The 16,177-nt window shown below is 43.4% G+C and overlaps 1 protein-coding gene across 2 annotated transcripts in view; it reads left to right on the plus strand.

Moving 5' to 3' along the window:
* DNAH9 (dynein axonemal heavy chain 9) overlaps positions 1-16,177 on the plus strand; it is a 381,289-nt gene that overhangs the window by 265,190 nt on the left and 99,922 nt on the right. The window contains exons 1-3 of one of the 2 annotated variants that reach the window (XM_021928176.2): positions 5,312-5,832; positions 6,356-6,781; positions 15,764-15,883. In XM_021928176.2, the coding sequence (XP_021783868.2) occupies positions 6,425-6,781; positions 15,764-15,883 (477 nt within the window). In that variant the 5' untranslated portion in view covers positions 5,312-5,832; positions 6,356-6,424. Of the gene's footprint in view, positions 1-5,311; positions 5,833-6,355; positions 6,782-15,763; positions 15,884-16,177 lie in introns of those variants that run through there. The other variant, XM_003912358.5, reaches the window with a different exon arrangement.

Here is a 16,177-nt window from a genome sequence, read left to right on the forward strand (position 1 = left end):
CTTGCTCATTCCTATGTCCAGAATGGTATTGCCTAGGTTGTCTTCTTGGGTTTTTATAATTTTGGGTTTTACGTTTAAGTCTTTAATCCATCTTGAGTTAATTTTTGTATATGTTGTAAGGAAGGGGTCCAGTTTAAATCTTCTGCATATGGCTAGCCAGTTACCTCAGCACTGTTTATCGAATAGAGTCATTTCCCCATTACTTGTTTTTGTCAGGTTTGTTGAAGATCAAACGGTTGTGGGTGTGTGGTCTTATATTTCTGAGTTCTCTATTCTGTTCCATTGGTCTGGTCTATGTGTCTGTTTTTGTACCAGTGCCATAAACAAAATTTTAAAAGAGATTTGCAACACATATGCAAAAACAGTAAATATTCTCTATGTATGAAAAGCTCTCGTGAGGTGTACTGGGAATCTCTCATTCGTTCTACTCCCCTCCTCTTATTGCCGCCAACCCAGTTACACTTTGCCCTTCCCAACTCTGTTCTTTCCCTAACCTGGGAGACTTGATTTGCGTGAATTGTTTCAATGGACTGCCTTTGCCCTCTAGCTTTTTGTGACCTTTGAACGCTGAGTACCAGAAGATCATAGGAAGGAGAAAGAGAGTGAGATCCTGGTAGTCATTTCTTCGGCCTCCACCTGCCCTCCGTTAACAGTTACAGATCCTGTAGCCCTCCTTCACCAGAGGGCTCGCTCTCTCTCTCTCCAGGTTCTGCTAACCCCTCCTCTCCCTTGTCTCCTCAAGCCCAGAGTGGAAATGGAACCACCCCAGCTCCACTCACCCTAACATTACTAGCCCAGAGTAATGTACTATCGCGTAGGTCTCTTCAATCTACACTTTCATAAATAGTTCCTTTAGTTAACTTTCCTCAAAAGAGCTGGTATGTTGTATCATCATTTTGCCTGCAGAAACCCTAACAATTATAGTAATCAAAAAGAAAAATAGCCCAGTAGAAATGTAGGCAAAGGACAAGAACAAACAACTCACAAAATAAAAACTCCAAATAGTTTATCAACATGGAAGAAAGTTTAGCATCACTAGTAAATACACATATGTAGGCATAACATGCATATGTTAATTAAACCAGTGTTGTGATCTTATTTTTAATCTATTTTTTTATTTAAATAATATTTGCCAGTGCTGAAAGGATGGGAGTTTATATATGTGCTCTCAAATACTGATGATTGGGATTGAAATTTCTGAGAAATAATAATTATTTTTACTAATAATTTTAAAAATTGAATAATTATTGAATAAATCAAATAATCATTAAATAATTTAATAATTATTAATGATAATTTGTACAAAGGATATTAAAAATGTTTTTACCCTTTGACCCGGCAAATCCACTTCCGAGAAGATTGTCATAAGTAACTAAAATGTTCACAAAGATTTATATAGAATAATGTTCAGCAAAGCATTATCTGTGAGGTAAACTCCGGGAAATGACTTACGTTTTCAAAATTAGATAAATTGTAGATAAAGTGTGGATTGTCCATATACAGACTTTCAAAAACTCCTGCTCTAGAAGAACTAGTGACCTTCTCTCACACCTCTTTTTAAAACTACTCCTAAGTTCTGCCTACACTAGCTACAAAATATATCCCAAATCCAATCACTTCTCACCATCTCGCCTGCAAAAAGCCTGGACCAAGCCACCTTCAGTTCCTCACCTAGACGACTAAGCAGCCTCCTGAATCTCTTGTTCCTCATCCACCCTCCCCTGCCACAGTGTGTCCACACTGCAACAGGCACATCTGAGAGCATAAGCCACATCATTCCATTCCCTGCCGAAAACACTCCAGTGGCTTCCCAGTGAAATTGGAGTAAAATCCATACTTCTCATACTCCTCCCCATGGCCTCCGGAGCCTCTGGCGGTCTGGTCCTGACTGCCTCTCAGCCATCCTCTTCACCATTCTCTGGACCGTCCGCCCCACTGTACGTCACAGCCAAGCTTGCTTCTGCCACAGGCCTTTACACTCGTTTGCTTAGCAGTCTGGAACAGTCTTCCTGCAGTCTGTAGAGCTGGCCATTTCCCATCATTGAGATCCCAGTGAAATGTAGCTTCTTGAAGAGGCCTTCCCAGAGGAAGAGACCTTCCTGGCTAACGTGGCATCATCACATTCCAAGAATTCTCTGTCATGAGCCGTCATGTTTGTTTTTCTCCGTATTCAGAATATCAAAGATATATCTCTTTGTTGCCTGTCTCCCCCACCTGAATGAGCAAAAGGACTTTGCCTTTCTTGTATCCCCGTCACTCAAACTGAATGCCTAACGCATACTAAATAATATTTGTCCAATGATGACTGCACACATGTTGATTCATTCATTTAATCACTCAGCAAAGACTTTTTGAGTGCCCTTCCCAGGCCAGGCACCGCTCTGGGTACATGTGATACATCCATGAAGGAAGATCCTTGCCTCTCTGAAGCTTATACTCTAGCAGAAGTAAGGGGCGAGAGACAATAAATACAACTTCAAAGTGACTTATATAATGTAGTAGAGCATGACAGATGCTGTGGGGAACAAAGAAAACTGTGGAGTAGAGTAGGAGAAGCACCGAGGCTGGGCATCTGGAGAGGATGGGTGGGAGGAGGCAGAGGTGGTAGGCCATCTTAGGAAGGAGGCATTTGAGAAAAACTTGGAGAAGAACAAATGCATCAGGCAGCTATTTGGGGAAGAGCAGCCACACGGCTAGAACAATAGTCCTAAGACAGAAGTGGAGTGGAGCCCAGAGCGCCTGTGCCTAATAATTTCTGCCTTCTGAGAAATGTTTCTCCCAGGCTGGGAACTGGCTCACTCCTGTAATCCCAGCACTGTGGGAGGCCCACGTGGGTGGATCAGTTGAGCTCAGGAGTTCAAGATCAGCCTGACCAACATAGTGAAACCCTGTCTCTACTACTGGACAAAAACTAGCCAGGTGTGGTGGCAGGTGCCTGTAATCCCAACTACTCAGGAGGCTGAGGCAGGAGAATCGCCTGAACCTGGGGGGTGGAGGTTGCAGTGAGCCGAGATCACGCCACTGCACTCCAGCCTGGGGGACAGTGTGAGACTCCATCTCAAAAATTAAAAAATAAAAATAAAAAAAGTTTCTTCCAGTCTTGTGTTTCCATTAGCGCCACGCTGCTGTATCTGCCTGCTCCATGCGAATCGGCTTGAGGGCCCATGCTTAACCAAGCAAGATCTTTACCCAGGGCTTCTTAAAATTTTGACTTGCATTGGAGAAAAAGTCTCTTTCCTTTGTCTTTCCATCCAATCACTCCACACATATTTTGACAAGCATTTACTACATAATTTCTTATGTTCTAGGCACTGGGGCTTCCATGGTTAACAGGATAAATGGGGGTCCCTGCTCTCATGAAGAGGAGGGATATAGTAAGTCAACAAGGAAAAACTGAAAATCGTTTCAGGTTCTCTGAAGGAAATAATCATGGCTCTAGGATGGGAAATGATTAAGAAGGGGAGGTTGGTAGGTAGAGTCTTACAGGGTGGGGGTCATTTGAATTGAGGTGTTGTTGTTGTTGTTGTTGTTGTTGTTGTTGTTTGAGATGGAGTTTCATTCTTGTCACCCAGGCTGGAGTGCAATGGCATGATCTTGGCTCACTGCAACCTCCGCCTCCCGAGTTCAAATGATTCTCCTGCCTCAGCCTCCTGCCTCAGAGTAGCTGGGGTTACAGGCGCCTACCGTCACACCCAGCTAATCTTTGTATTTTTAGTACAGATGGGGTTTTCACCATATTGGCCAGGCTGATCTCGAACTCCTGACCTCAGGTGATCCCCCCGCCTCAGTCTCCCGAAGTACTGGGACTGCAGGCATGAGCCACCAGGCCCGGCCAGAATTGAGATCTGGATGGATGCAGAGGTGTCAGCCACACAAATGGCTTAGGAGGAAGTGTTCCAGGCAGGGACCTGAGGTAGCAATGAGCTTGGCAAGTCAATACACTGAAAGAAGGTGATCACGGCTACAGCCTAGTGAGAAAAGGAGAAAATGGGCCACGGCCAGAGAGTTAGAACATGTGCCTTCCAACATGAAGAAACTAGGGTGTAAAAAAGCAACCCACACACAGGGAGACAGGGAAGAAAGAGAAAGTCCACGGAGCCCTGCCGACAACGTTCAGAATGGGATTCCACTCCTCATACTGCCAGCTCCGCGCCTGCCCTCACCAGATACTTGAGTGAGAAAATCCCCCTCTGTACTTCATCTAGGGTTTCTGTCACTAAAACCAAAAGCGTCATGATTAATTTATAGATATATATGAATATGAAAAAGACTGGAAGGAGTTACTGTACATGGAAACATTGACAGTGATGTATCTGGGTTATAAAATTCATTTTCGTCTCTGTACATTGCTTAACTCAGGCTGTTTTAAAATCGTGGCTTTCTTTGGTTACATTTGTATTTTCTCACTTTGCCCTCTGTCACCTCAGGGGGCCGTGATGACAGATGTGCTGATATCCCTCTCACACCTGTGCTGCCCTCCTCCCTGCCCTCACAGGTGTGTTGTAACCAAATGTGACAGCCATTGCAGGAGTGAATGAAGCATCTGCCACAGTACTTCCATTCAGAGCTAGAAATAATTCCCTTTGTTTGTGGATCAAGAGCACCTCAAATTAATTTGGCACAAGGATCTAATTTTTGACATCAAGATTTCCCCCCACTGACAAAGTCAGCACCATAAGCAAATGGTTTCACAGCATTTTAGGAGCCTCCAGCTACACTGGGGCTCCACTGCCCTCATGGGAAGTGATAGGGAGCGGGACGTGGGAGTCTGCAGTGCGTCTTTCACCGATATTTCTTTCACCTGGCAGACAGCCTAATGCTTAGCCGTCTGACCCATGGCCAGGGGTCCCTCACATGGCAAAGTTGTTTATGTGGGCAGATCCCCTTGTGGCTCTTGTCCAATCCATGTCCAGTTTATGCCTGCCTGACCATCACTCTGAGCTGGAAGCTCGGTCTAGCACCCGGAGAAAACCCAGCCTAGAGCAGCCCCCTCACTCTTCAGATGGAAGGCGCAAATGCAGTACACCACCACAATGGGAAACACATTCAAAGATTTTTACTTACAGATCCTGGGCAGGGAGAACGCAGTGCGTTGGGAGGGTAGTGCTCTGACCCTGGGTCACGAGAGGTAGGAATGAAGAGTGAGGCAGAGAGAAAGAGAAGCGCATGGCAGCCGGCGGTATATATAAGAAATATGTATAAGAAAGTGTATATATATTATATATATATGAAAGTGTGTGTATACATATAAAAGAAAGGATGTATATATATAAAAAAGTATATATAAGAAATATATTTTTCATATTTAATATAAGATATATCTTATGTTAATGTATAAGTATATATAAGAAAGTAGGATGTGGGTCACTTTGGGTTTTCAGCAAATGCCTGAATGGTGGCAGGAAAGCAGGGAGCCCCGTCTGCTAGGCAGGAGAGATCCAAATACTCTGGCTACTGGCTTGAGCCATTTGGGTGTGGTGTAGAACTGGAAACTGTGTCCAGGGTAACTGAGCCCTGCTTCTGGTATGAGAAAGTTAAACCTATATTCAAAATGGATGCGCAAGCAACAGAAAATTAGAATTCCCTACACCTGGTTGTAGGCTTCTCATTGAATGTCATAGCAGGCCTGAAATCAACTTCATATGCATTTATGACACCATTTTATGTACAGAGTAGTGAGTTCTCCTGCCCCCAATTTACAGATGAAGGTGGCAAGGTCTGGAAGGTTTAAGTGATTTGCCACGATCAACTCTTTCAGTCACATCTTTCTGGAACAAGCGAAATTCTGGGCGAAGGACAAACCCAGGACCAGGCAGAGCAGCTGACTCACAGGTTGTGCCTTGCTTTCTGTCTGAATTATTTCTTGGCAGAAAATGCTGTTTTGCTATCAGGACAGTCAAGTGTAGTTAGAACAAGCTCATGGAACAAAGCAGTTTAATTAAGGAAAAAAAAAATTACTTGGGTTACAGTTCTATTCTCTTCAATCCGAGATGGAAATTAATTTATAATAACCTTATCTTTTATTCATAGCATGCTGCATATTTCAGAGTATGTCGGCATCCTTATATTTCTCAGTTGAATGTGAAATAATTGTGTGTTTCTAATGGGCTGCGAGTCAGTTAAAGTGCTGAAAGAACATAGCTGAGTCTTGGCTAACCATTCAGAGAAGTCTAAAGCCACTGGGGAGTAGCTTTGGCTTCCTTTTGATGAGTCATGATATTTAAAATTCAGAGGGTTGCTGCAGGCTTCAAAGCAGCCCTTTCAAACTGATCACTCCACAAGCTAACTCCATCAGTGGCAGAGGACAAAGAAAGCCCATTCATGTTCCCCTAACGACCTCCTTCTCTTTTCCCAGACCAATCTGACAGAGTTGAAGTCATTTGGCTCTCCGCCTCTGGCCGTCAGCAATGTCAGCTCCGCGGTGATGGTGCTGATGGCCCCCGGGGGTAGGGTGCCCAAGGACCGGAGCTGGAAGGCTGCTAAGGTCACCATGGCCAAAGTGGATGGCTTCCTGGACTCGCTAATAAACTTCAACAAAGAGAACATTCACGAGAACTGCCTCAAAGCCATCAGGCCGTACCTGCAAGACCCCGAGTTCAATCCCGAGTTTGTGGCCACCAAATCCTATGCGGCTGCAGGCCTCTGCTCTTGGATTATCAATATTGTGAGGTTTTATGAGGTGTTCTGTGACGTGGAACCCAAGCGCCAGGCGCTGAGCAAAGCCACCGCGGACCTCACAGCTGCCCAGGAGAAGCTGGCCGCCATCAAAGCCAAGATCGCTGTGAGTGACCCCAGAGCCCCTCACCCTACTAGTCCGCCTCCAATGCAAACAACACCCTTCGGTCACCACCTAACACCTAACATTCTGGTTTTTAAAGAGAAGTGGGAACACCACATTTTCATGCAAAAATCTCATTTTTCAGTCGAGGCAACTTTTTACATTTCTTTCTCAAACACTGTATAGGCCACACAAGACAGTTCCACCGGACCCCTGGCTCACAAGCTGTGGGCCTAAAAGGTTTTCTCCTTTTCTGCTGAGGAAAGAAAAGATGACAGATGGATGTGTATAGTAGAGGAATCATATTCATGGAGCCCACTGTCAATTTATTGACCCCCAATGAATTTAATATTTTTTACACATTCGACGGTAAAGAACAAAAGGTTAAAATTTTGAGACCTTCTGTATTTCTCCTTGGAAATGTAGGTTTTAGCCACCTTACTTCACCTTTTTAACCTATTCCTTTCAGTTCTAGCCAACTATCTACCTGTCTCACTCTTAGTAGCACGGATGTGTGGAAATGTGTCAGCGATCTGCATTGTTTTGTGGAAGTTCTTTAAAGCAAGTTATATACTGTGACTTAGTGGGTGGCCCTTTGTCCATAAATATAAAACTGTGAGGTCATTAGCTTTTATAAACTCATGTAGATATTATTATTATGTCTGCTTCCCCCAGGATTTGGAGATGGGGATGGCGATCTTGGAATCACACCTATTTGGGGAGATTTTCCTAGTAAACATGAAATAATTGAAAGGATCAGAATCCATTTTTTTTTTTTTTTTTTAATCTATAGAGGCAGGGTCTCCCAATGTTGCCCAGGTTGGTCTTGAACTCCTGGGCTCAGGTGATCCTCCCGCCTCAGCCTCCCAAAGTGCTGGGATTACAGATATGAGCCACTGAGCCCAGCCCCAGAATCCAGCTTTAAAGAGTTGATTTAAGTGAAAAACTGGGAATGGCCATTCGGAAAACATGAACTCCAAAGAGAGAGAGTGAGTGCTCCAAAGTAAAAAGTTAAGGTGTTCCTTATATAGGCAGAAAACAAAGCAATTTAGTAGGATTATAACATTTTCTATAATAGGCTGGTTTATGAGTTACAACAATTTAATTAATTACAGTTTTCTGTACAGCTTGTTTTATTTCCTTTTCGATTTACAAGAGTGTATTTAACCTTCCATCTTAGGGGAGTCTTTGTGTGAGAAAGGTAAGAGGGAGGTTAATCTACAACAAAGATTAGCAATGAAGCTGGAAGGAGTCTTCCCTTTAGTCATTCAGAATGTTTTACAAAACAATGTAGGTAAGGAAAAAGGCCAATCTATAATCACAGAAACAAAGGTTACAACTGCCTCTGTTATAGCTGCCTGTGCTATGACTCCAGACCTCTAATCACGTTACCTTAAGGCTCAAAATATTTTAAAGTTCCATCAGCTTAGACCTTGAATTACTTACTTTCATACCCTTGAACTTCACCTTTCCCATAAAAATTTGTACTAATAAAGTAACAAGTAGAAATCAGAATCCTGGAGGATAGTATAGCAGCTAAAAATCCATCCTTCCACATACCTTAGTTCCAATCCAAGCTGTGATATTGACTGATCGTGTGATCTTTAGAAAGGTTTCCAAAATGCCCAAAGCTTAAGAATGGACACAGTAATAGTACCTGCTTCATTGACTATTGTGAGGATTAAAGGATGTGATGTGTATAAATCATGAGACTAGAGCCCAGCCCGTGATGAAGGGAGCAGCAGGAGCCGCCACCACTACTGAGAGCGTGACTTTAACTGTTCAACCACTACTGCTCCATTCGACAGCATATGCCGTCTACCACATGCACATCCAACCTCATGCATGGACTCAACCACGGCTGTGATCAAGTTCAATCCAAAAAATGTTCTGGATCTTTAATTTCTATGTGTGCATTCTAGGCACATAAGATTCTTGCTACAAATTTGTCATGAGGGTAAGGAGGATTTTACAAGTTGTGAAAGGTAGGATTGTAGACATGCCATATGCCTCATGCGACATGGGTTTATTGACCGTTAGATTAAAATCTCTAGGAAAAAGCTCTAGATCAAAGATCCTTGAGACCAATCTCTCTATTTAAAAAGATACTTTGGGCCGGGCGCGGTGGCTCACGCCTGTAATCTCAGCACTTTGGGAGGCTGAGGCAGGCGGATCACAAGGTCAGGAGATCGAGACCATCCTGGCTAACATGGTGAAACCCTGTCTCTACTGAAAATACAAAAATACAAAAAAAAAAAAATTAGCCAGGCGTGGTGGCGGCCGCCTGTAGTCCCAGCTTTTACGGAGGCTGAGGCAGGAGAACAGCATGAACCCGGGAGGCAGAGCTTGCAGTGGGCTGAGATCAGGCCACTGCACTCCAGCCTGGGTGACAGAGCGAGATCCCGTCTCAAACAAACAAACAAAAAAAGATACTTTGGCAAAGCAACTCACCTCCTCTCAATATGCTTGTTTCATAATTCACATGTTCATGGACTAGTTTACTTAAAACAGATGATAATCACCATAACAATGGCTCCCTTCAAAGAATATCACATGCAAGACACCGTCACATCCCCACTCCTGAATTTTTTTTTTTTTTTAAAGAAGGGGTCTTGCTATGTTGCCCAGGCTGGTCTTGAACTCCTGGCCTCAAGTGAACTTCTTGCCATGGCCTCCCAAAGAGCTAGGATTACAGGCAGATTACAGGTATGAGCCACCATGTCCAGCCCATATTCCTGCCTGTTGGGAGGAAAAGATTTCCCAATAATTTTTATATTTTTCAGTGTCTTCCAGAAAAGCATAACAAGAACCGCATTTTCAAAGACTCTTGACTCAAGTTATTTTAACCAAAGGAACAGTTGGTGCAAAGAGAATGTTTTCAAAATGTTTATACCTTTTCAGTAGCCAACATTCACATGATGGGCCCACTCAACCTGCGGAAGCAATAAGAATATTTTAAAAATCCTTGGCTACCTTTGGAAGGCACTTCTTTTCTGCCAAAATATTTTCTGAAAAAAAAAAATGTATTCTTGCTTTTAACAACATCCTCTCCATCCTCCACTTAGACACATTCCCGTCAACATCCCAGGAATGTGAGCACTTCCTGCTAATAGCACAGGAGATGGGTTAACACCCATCCCTAACCTGGAGACCCATCTAGGGCAAGAAGATTCTTTCCTATATGCTGTGAGGCCATTCCCAGCCTAGTCCAATCTCACATACACACACCCAAGTCTTACTTTTCGGATTTTAGGATAATTCCAAGTAAAGAATTTTATATTCATAATACAGAAAGTGGGGGGGAAAGCATATTTCAAGACAGATTTCAGTTTGATTACTGTATGTAGGACATGATATAGTTTGGATATTTGTTCCTGCCCAAATCTCGCATTGTATTGTAATCCCCAGTGCCAGAGATGAGGCCTGGTGGGAGGCCTTTGTGTCGTCAGGAGTTTCCTTCATAGCTTGGTACTGTCTTTATGACAGTGAGTGAGTTCTTGTGATATCTGGTCATTTAAAAGTACGTGGCACCTGCCCCACCAACTCCCTCTTGCTCCTACTCTGGCCATGTGATGTGCCTGCTCCTGCTTTGCCTTCCACCATGAGTAAAAGCTCCCTGAGGCCTCCCCAGAGGAGGATGCCAGCACTATGCCTCCTATACAGCCTGCAGAATCATAAGCCCATGAAACCTCTTTTTTCATAAATTACCCAGTCTCAGGTATTTCTTTATAGCAATGCAAGAACAGCCTAATACAGAACGGAAATACGTAAAAATGTTAACGGTGGTGGTTATCCCTGGGTGATGAATTTTGGATGGTTGTTTTGTCTCATCTATATTTTCTTTTGTTCTATAGTGAAGATATATTAATGTTATGATTTATAAAAATAATAGTAAGAACAAGGAGGGCCCTTTCCTTGAGCATATAATCACACACAGAGTGAAATATCAAATAGTAGAGAAAGGCTTCTGATGAGAAACAAGAATCCCCTTATATCTCTTTCTGGTGCTTGAGATCACATGACAGCCTGCTACCTAGCAGCTCAACTGTGTTCCAGTTGGCCCACGCAGTCTATTTGCAGATGATCTAATTAATTGCCAATATTTAAAACAGCAGGTACTTTTACGTAAAAATCTTATTTTAGGCCAGTTTAAAAATAATCAAAAGATTCTCATACGTCATTAATTGACCCTGGAATTAAGTAATGGCTTCCCATTCACACGATTTTGCTCATTTTGTCATAATCCCCACCAACTCCTATTTTTTTCAACACTAGACTCATCTGACAAGTTTCCATTATCTTCCCACTTCCTGATCCCTTGAATTTCTGACTTCTGTCCATGTGTTATGCTGGTATCTATTGCTTGATGAATCTTATTGAGACAGTTGACTTTCTGCCAGCTAGCTGGGGCTAGAAGTTGTTCATTTCCATGTCTTCTCAATGTACTTATGAGAACCAGTTTTATTAGGTTAGCACAAAAGTAATTGTGGTTTTTGCCATTACTTTTAATGGCACAAGTAATGCCATTACTTTAATGGCCGGCGCGGTGCCTCACGCCTGTAATCCCAGCACTTTGGGAGGCTGAGGTGGGTGGATCACTTGAGGTCAGGAGTTCCAGACCAGCCTGACCAACATGATGAAACCCAGTCTCCATTAAAAATACAAAATTAGTCAGGCATGGTGTTGCACGCCTGTATTCCCAGCTATTTGGGAGGCTGAGGCAGGAAAATCACTTGAACCCAGGAGGCGGAGGTTGCAGTGAACCAAGGTCGTAACATTGCACCCCAGCCTGGGCAGCAACAGCGAAACCCTATCTCAAAAAACAAACAAACAAACAAACAAAAAAGCAATGGCAAAAACTGCAGTTATAGCCGGGCATGGTGGCGCATGCCTGTAATCCCAGCACTTTGGGAGGCCGAGGCAGGTGGATCACCTGAGGTCAGGAGTTTGAGACCACCCTGGTCAACATGGTGAAACCTCGTCTCTACTAAAAATACAAAATTAGCCAGGCATGGTGGTGGGCTCCTGTAATCCCAGCTACTTGGGAGGCTGAGTCAGGAGAATTGTTTAAACCCAGGAGGCAGAGGTTGCAGTGAGCTGAGATCACACCATTGCACTCCAGCCTGAACAACAAGAGCAAGACTCCATCTCAAAAAAAAAAAAAAAAATGCAGTTCTTTTTGTGCCAGCCTGATAGTTGATGTAACCTTCATTTCCTGTTCTATCACATAGAGGCAGCTCCCTTGGAGCTCTCAGCTTTCAAGATGTGTTAGTCTATTCTTGCATTACCATGAAAAAATACCTGAGGCTGAGTTGGGCGGATCACCTGAGGTTGGAAGTTCAAGACCAGCCTGACCAACACAGAGAAACCCCGTCTCTACTAAAAATACAAAATTAACCGGGCGTGGTGGCACATGCCTGTAATCGCAGTTACTCAGGAGACTGAGGCAGGAGAATCGCTTGGGAGGAAGGCTGCAGTGAGCCGAGATAGCGCCACGGCACTCCAGCCTGGGCAACGAGAGTGAAACTCCATCTCAAAAAAAAAAAAAAGAAATACTTGAGGCTGGGTAATTCATAAAGAAAAGAAGTTTAATCGGCTCACAGTTCTGCAGGCTTTACAAGAAGCATGGTGCCGGCTTCTGGCGAGGCCTCGTGAAGCTTATAATCATGGTGGAAGGCAATGGGGAGTCAGCATGTCATATGGCAAGAACCGGAGCAAGAGAGGGAAGAGGGAGGTCCCAGACTCTTTTAAACAACCAGATCTCCTCTGAACTAACTGAGCAAGAACTCATTTACCAGCAAGGGAATGATGCTCAACCATTCATGAAAGACCTGCGCCCATGATCCAATCACCTCCCACCAGGCCCCACCTCCAACACTGGGAATCACATTTCAACCTGAGATTTGGAGGGGAGGACAGAGACCCAAACCATATCACAAGATGACGCTCTTACCCTGCCTTCAGCTCCCTTCCTTCTACTTCCCAACTTTTGTTATTACTGCTTATCATTACTTTTGTTTTGTAATCACCAAAACTGAAAATACATTCTCTTCTGTAACCAAAATTAAGTGACCCATGCTCTGTCCATAGACTGATCTGCAAAGTTAAAAAAGCAACAATTCCATTTCTATTCTGTGAACGTGTCTATATTGTTCATAACAGACCTAGAATTACATTTTCTTTTTTTTACACAATCTCTTCACCCCCACTCCCCAGAGTGTCTACTTTTCTTTATTCTCTCTTTCTCTTGCATTAGATCCTTTTGCATAGCATCCATTATTTTTTAACTCTCCATTCAATTAAGTATTCTTTGTTTGTCCTTCTTTGCTGCCACAACCTTTCTGTCTCTTATTCTGCTACAGCTCATTCTCAAAGAACATTCTCAGAAATGTTAACGAAGAGGCAAATTTTCTGCATTGTTATAGTCTAGAAATGTCTTCGTTTTATTCATAAACTGAACAGTTTTGCAAAGTATTGAATTCTGAGTTGCTAATTTTTTGTGCATAGAACACTGAATTTTGTTGTTGTTGGTTTGTGTGGTTTTTTTTCGAGACAGAGTTTCATTCTTGTTGCCCAGGCTGGAGTGCAATGGCACACTCTCTGCTCACTGCAACCTCCGCCTCCCAGGTTCAAGCAATTCTCCTACCTCAGTCTCCCAAGTAACTGGGATTACAGGCGTGTACCCCCGTAACTGGCTAATTTTGTATTTTTAGTAGAGACGAGGTTTTTCCTTGTTAGTCAGCCTGGTCTCGAACTCCCGACCTCAGGTGATCTGCCCACCTCGGCCTCCCAAAGTGCTGGGATTACAGGCGTGAGCCACCACACCCTGCCAGAACACTGAATGTTTTATGCTTTTGTCTGGTGAGAAGTCTCATGGGCAGTCAAGGTCCTGTTCTTTTGTGGATGCACTGTTTTCCCCCTTTCCTTGAAGTCTTCTAATCTTTTCTTTTTGGTTCTTGGTGTGTGAAACTTTACACTGATGTGCTTAGCTGTCATTCTTTTTTTATATTGTGTTTGGCATGTAAAGATTTCTTTTCTTCAGCTCTAGAAAATTATTTTGTATTATTTATTTGGTAAATTCCCTTCTGTTTACTGTTTACTTTTATTTTCTGAAATGCATCTCTGTCAGACGTTGGACCTCCTACATCGGTCCTCTGTGTTCTCCCATCTTTTTGTTGCTGTTTGTTTTCTTGTACTTTTTAGGAAATTTCCTCAAATTCATCTTTTAACCTTTACCTTGATTTTGTTATTTTTTATGTTCACAACAATAGTGATTTCCACAAGAGTTTTTTTGTTGTTGTTGTTATTCTCTCTTCCTTTTAATAACGTCCTGTTCTTGTTTTGTGGATGAGTCATCTTGAATCTCTCCGAGAAACTGTGAAAGTTTTAACTTTGTTGTTGTAGTTGCTGTTTTTATTGTTACCAAAATTCTGCCTCTTTTTCCTAGGTCATTTTTTTCATCTTGTTTAACTTAATCTAAGCCTGCATTAAATTTCTTCTTGTCCTTTCATGTTTACAAGAGTAGTGATCAAAAGCTAATTCTAGGTCTGCAGGCAAGGGCAGAGCTGGTTGACTGGTAGAGTTTGTTTTCAAGATCTGATGAGTTATGCCAGGATGTGGCACCCTTATTTTCTGCCTCTATTGACTTTCTTACGCAGTGACATAGGTGACTGGTGGCATTGTAGACTGTGCATGTGGATGGAGATTTGAGGGCAAGAGTCAATAGGCTTCCAATTAATCCTCCTATTTTCGTCTTCCCCTTTAGTCACACCTGACATTTCTGAGATCTCCAGTTTGTATAGGGCTCTGTGGGCTGATCAGTTTCCACTTTGGTGAGCAACAGCTAACTCTAAGTTGTTGTGTCCTCTGCCCTGCTCCAGCGGTCTCCACTTCTTCATCAGTGTGGTCCTCCATAAATCTGTTGGACTCCCTCACCCTCCAAATGGCCCTCACCCTCCAAATGGCCCTCACCCATTTGCTTGGTGTAATGGGCTTATGACTGTTTTAATTGCTTCATAATCATTTTAGAGAAGTCTTGGGAAGTATAGGAGGTAAATGAGCATGGCCAGTCTGCCATCCTTAATTGGATGGCTCACCACCTGCTTTTTAAACTGCTTGGATGTTTAAACTTGGCCCTACATTGATTTCTCTTGTGTCTTAGTAATGACCAACAAAGCAGCTGAACCCCAGTTATTGCACAGACCTGAGATGTATTTGGAGGTATCTGCTGTGTGTCCCTGTATCCTTGTGCATAAAAATATGTACTCAGAGGGCAATAAAAGCTACATGCTTCAATTTTAAATTCTTAACACATTTTTTAAAACTTGAAATTGTGTCTTTTTTATATTCTCATACATTGTGTTAATGGAAGAGACTAGATGAGATTAAGTAAAAATTACCTTGTACTCTAGGACCTTAGAGCCAGTGGAGGACTTAGATTCCAGACAACCCAGCCCCAGACTAGCTGCAGCAGGTACTGGCAGTGGTCCTCCCTGGCCCACATGGGTTGCTGTTGACCTTTTTCATGCTAACCCCAGTTTTGATGTGTTCTTGCTTCTAATAGCAGCACCTGCACCATTTTGTCAGGCTGCTGGAACCCATTTTTCTCCAACTCAAGCAGAGGCAGAATTTATGCACCCTTCCCCCTATCCACATCCCTCACACCTCGTAGCTTTCAATACCTCGATCGATGACCGCAGTGGTGGGGTATGAAGCTCAGCTCTCTCATCTTGGGGCAGGACATCTCTGGATGTCCACTCCACCCTCCCACTGCAGGATCAAGATGAAGTCCACGCTAGGACCCTGCCTGAGATCTTCCCCGAATGTGCCTTCATTTCCCTCTCTGCCCTGCTTTCTCTGGTCCCTTAGGAATGCCCCCACAGAGTGCTTCCTTCAGAACCAACTCCATGTGAGCCCTCATCTAAGGAGCACTGGCAGTGACATGGGCTAAAATGACTGATGGTCCTTGTGTTCCTTCCTAAACAGCACCTTAACGAAAACCTGGCAAAGCTCACAGCCAGGTTTGAGAAAGCAACAGCAGACAAACTCAAATGTCAGCAAGAAGCCGAAGTGACCGCAAGCACCATCTCCCTCGCCAACCGCCTGGTGAGTGTAAGGCACAGCAGCCCGAGCTGTAATTATATGAGCAGGCTTGTCAAGTGCCGCAGAGGTGCAAGATAGATGAGCACAGCACAGCAGTGCTTTGACTTGGAGGGAAGTATTAAAATGTGCTGAAATGCAGGAATTGAGTCCTGAGGAAAATGTGAATGCATAAACCCTGATCTGGTCAAAGGAGTTTTCTTATAGACATGGTTGGGAGGATGGGAGCACTGGATCTGTCAGGCAGCTCATGCAAAATGTGAAGACGCTTATATTCATGTGTATTGACCAGAGGAAACA

This window comes from Papio anubis, chromosome 17 (genome assembly GCF_008728515.1).
Source record: "Papio anubis isolate 15944 chromosome 17, Panubis1.0, whole genome shotgun sequence".
Classification (NCBI taxonomy): Eukaryota; Metazoa; Chordata; class Mammalia; order Primates; family Cercopithecidae; genus Papio; species Papio anubis.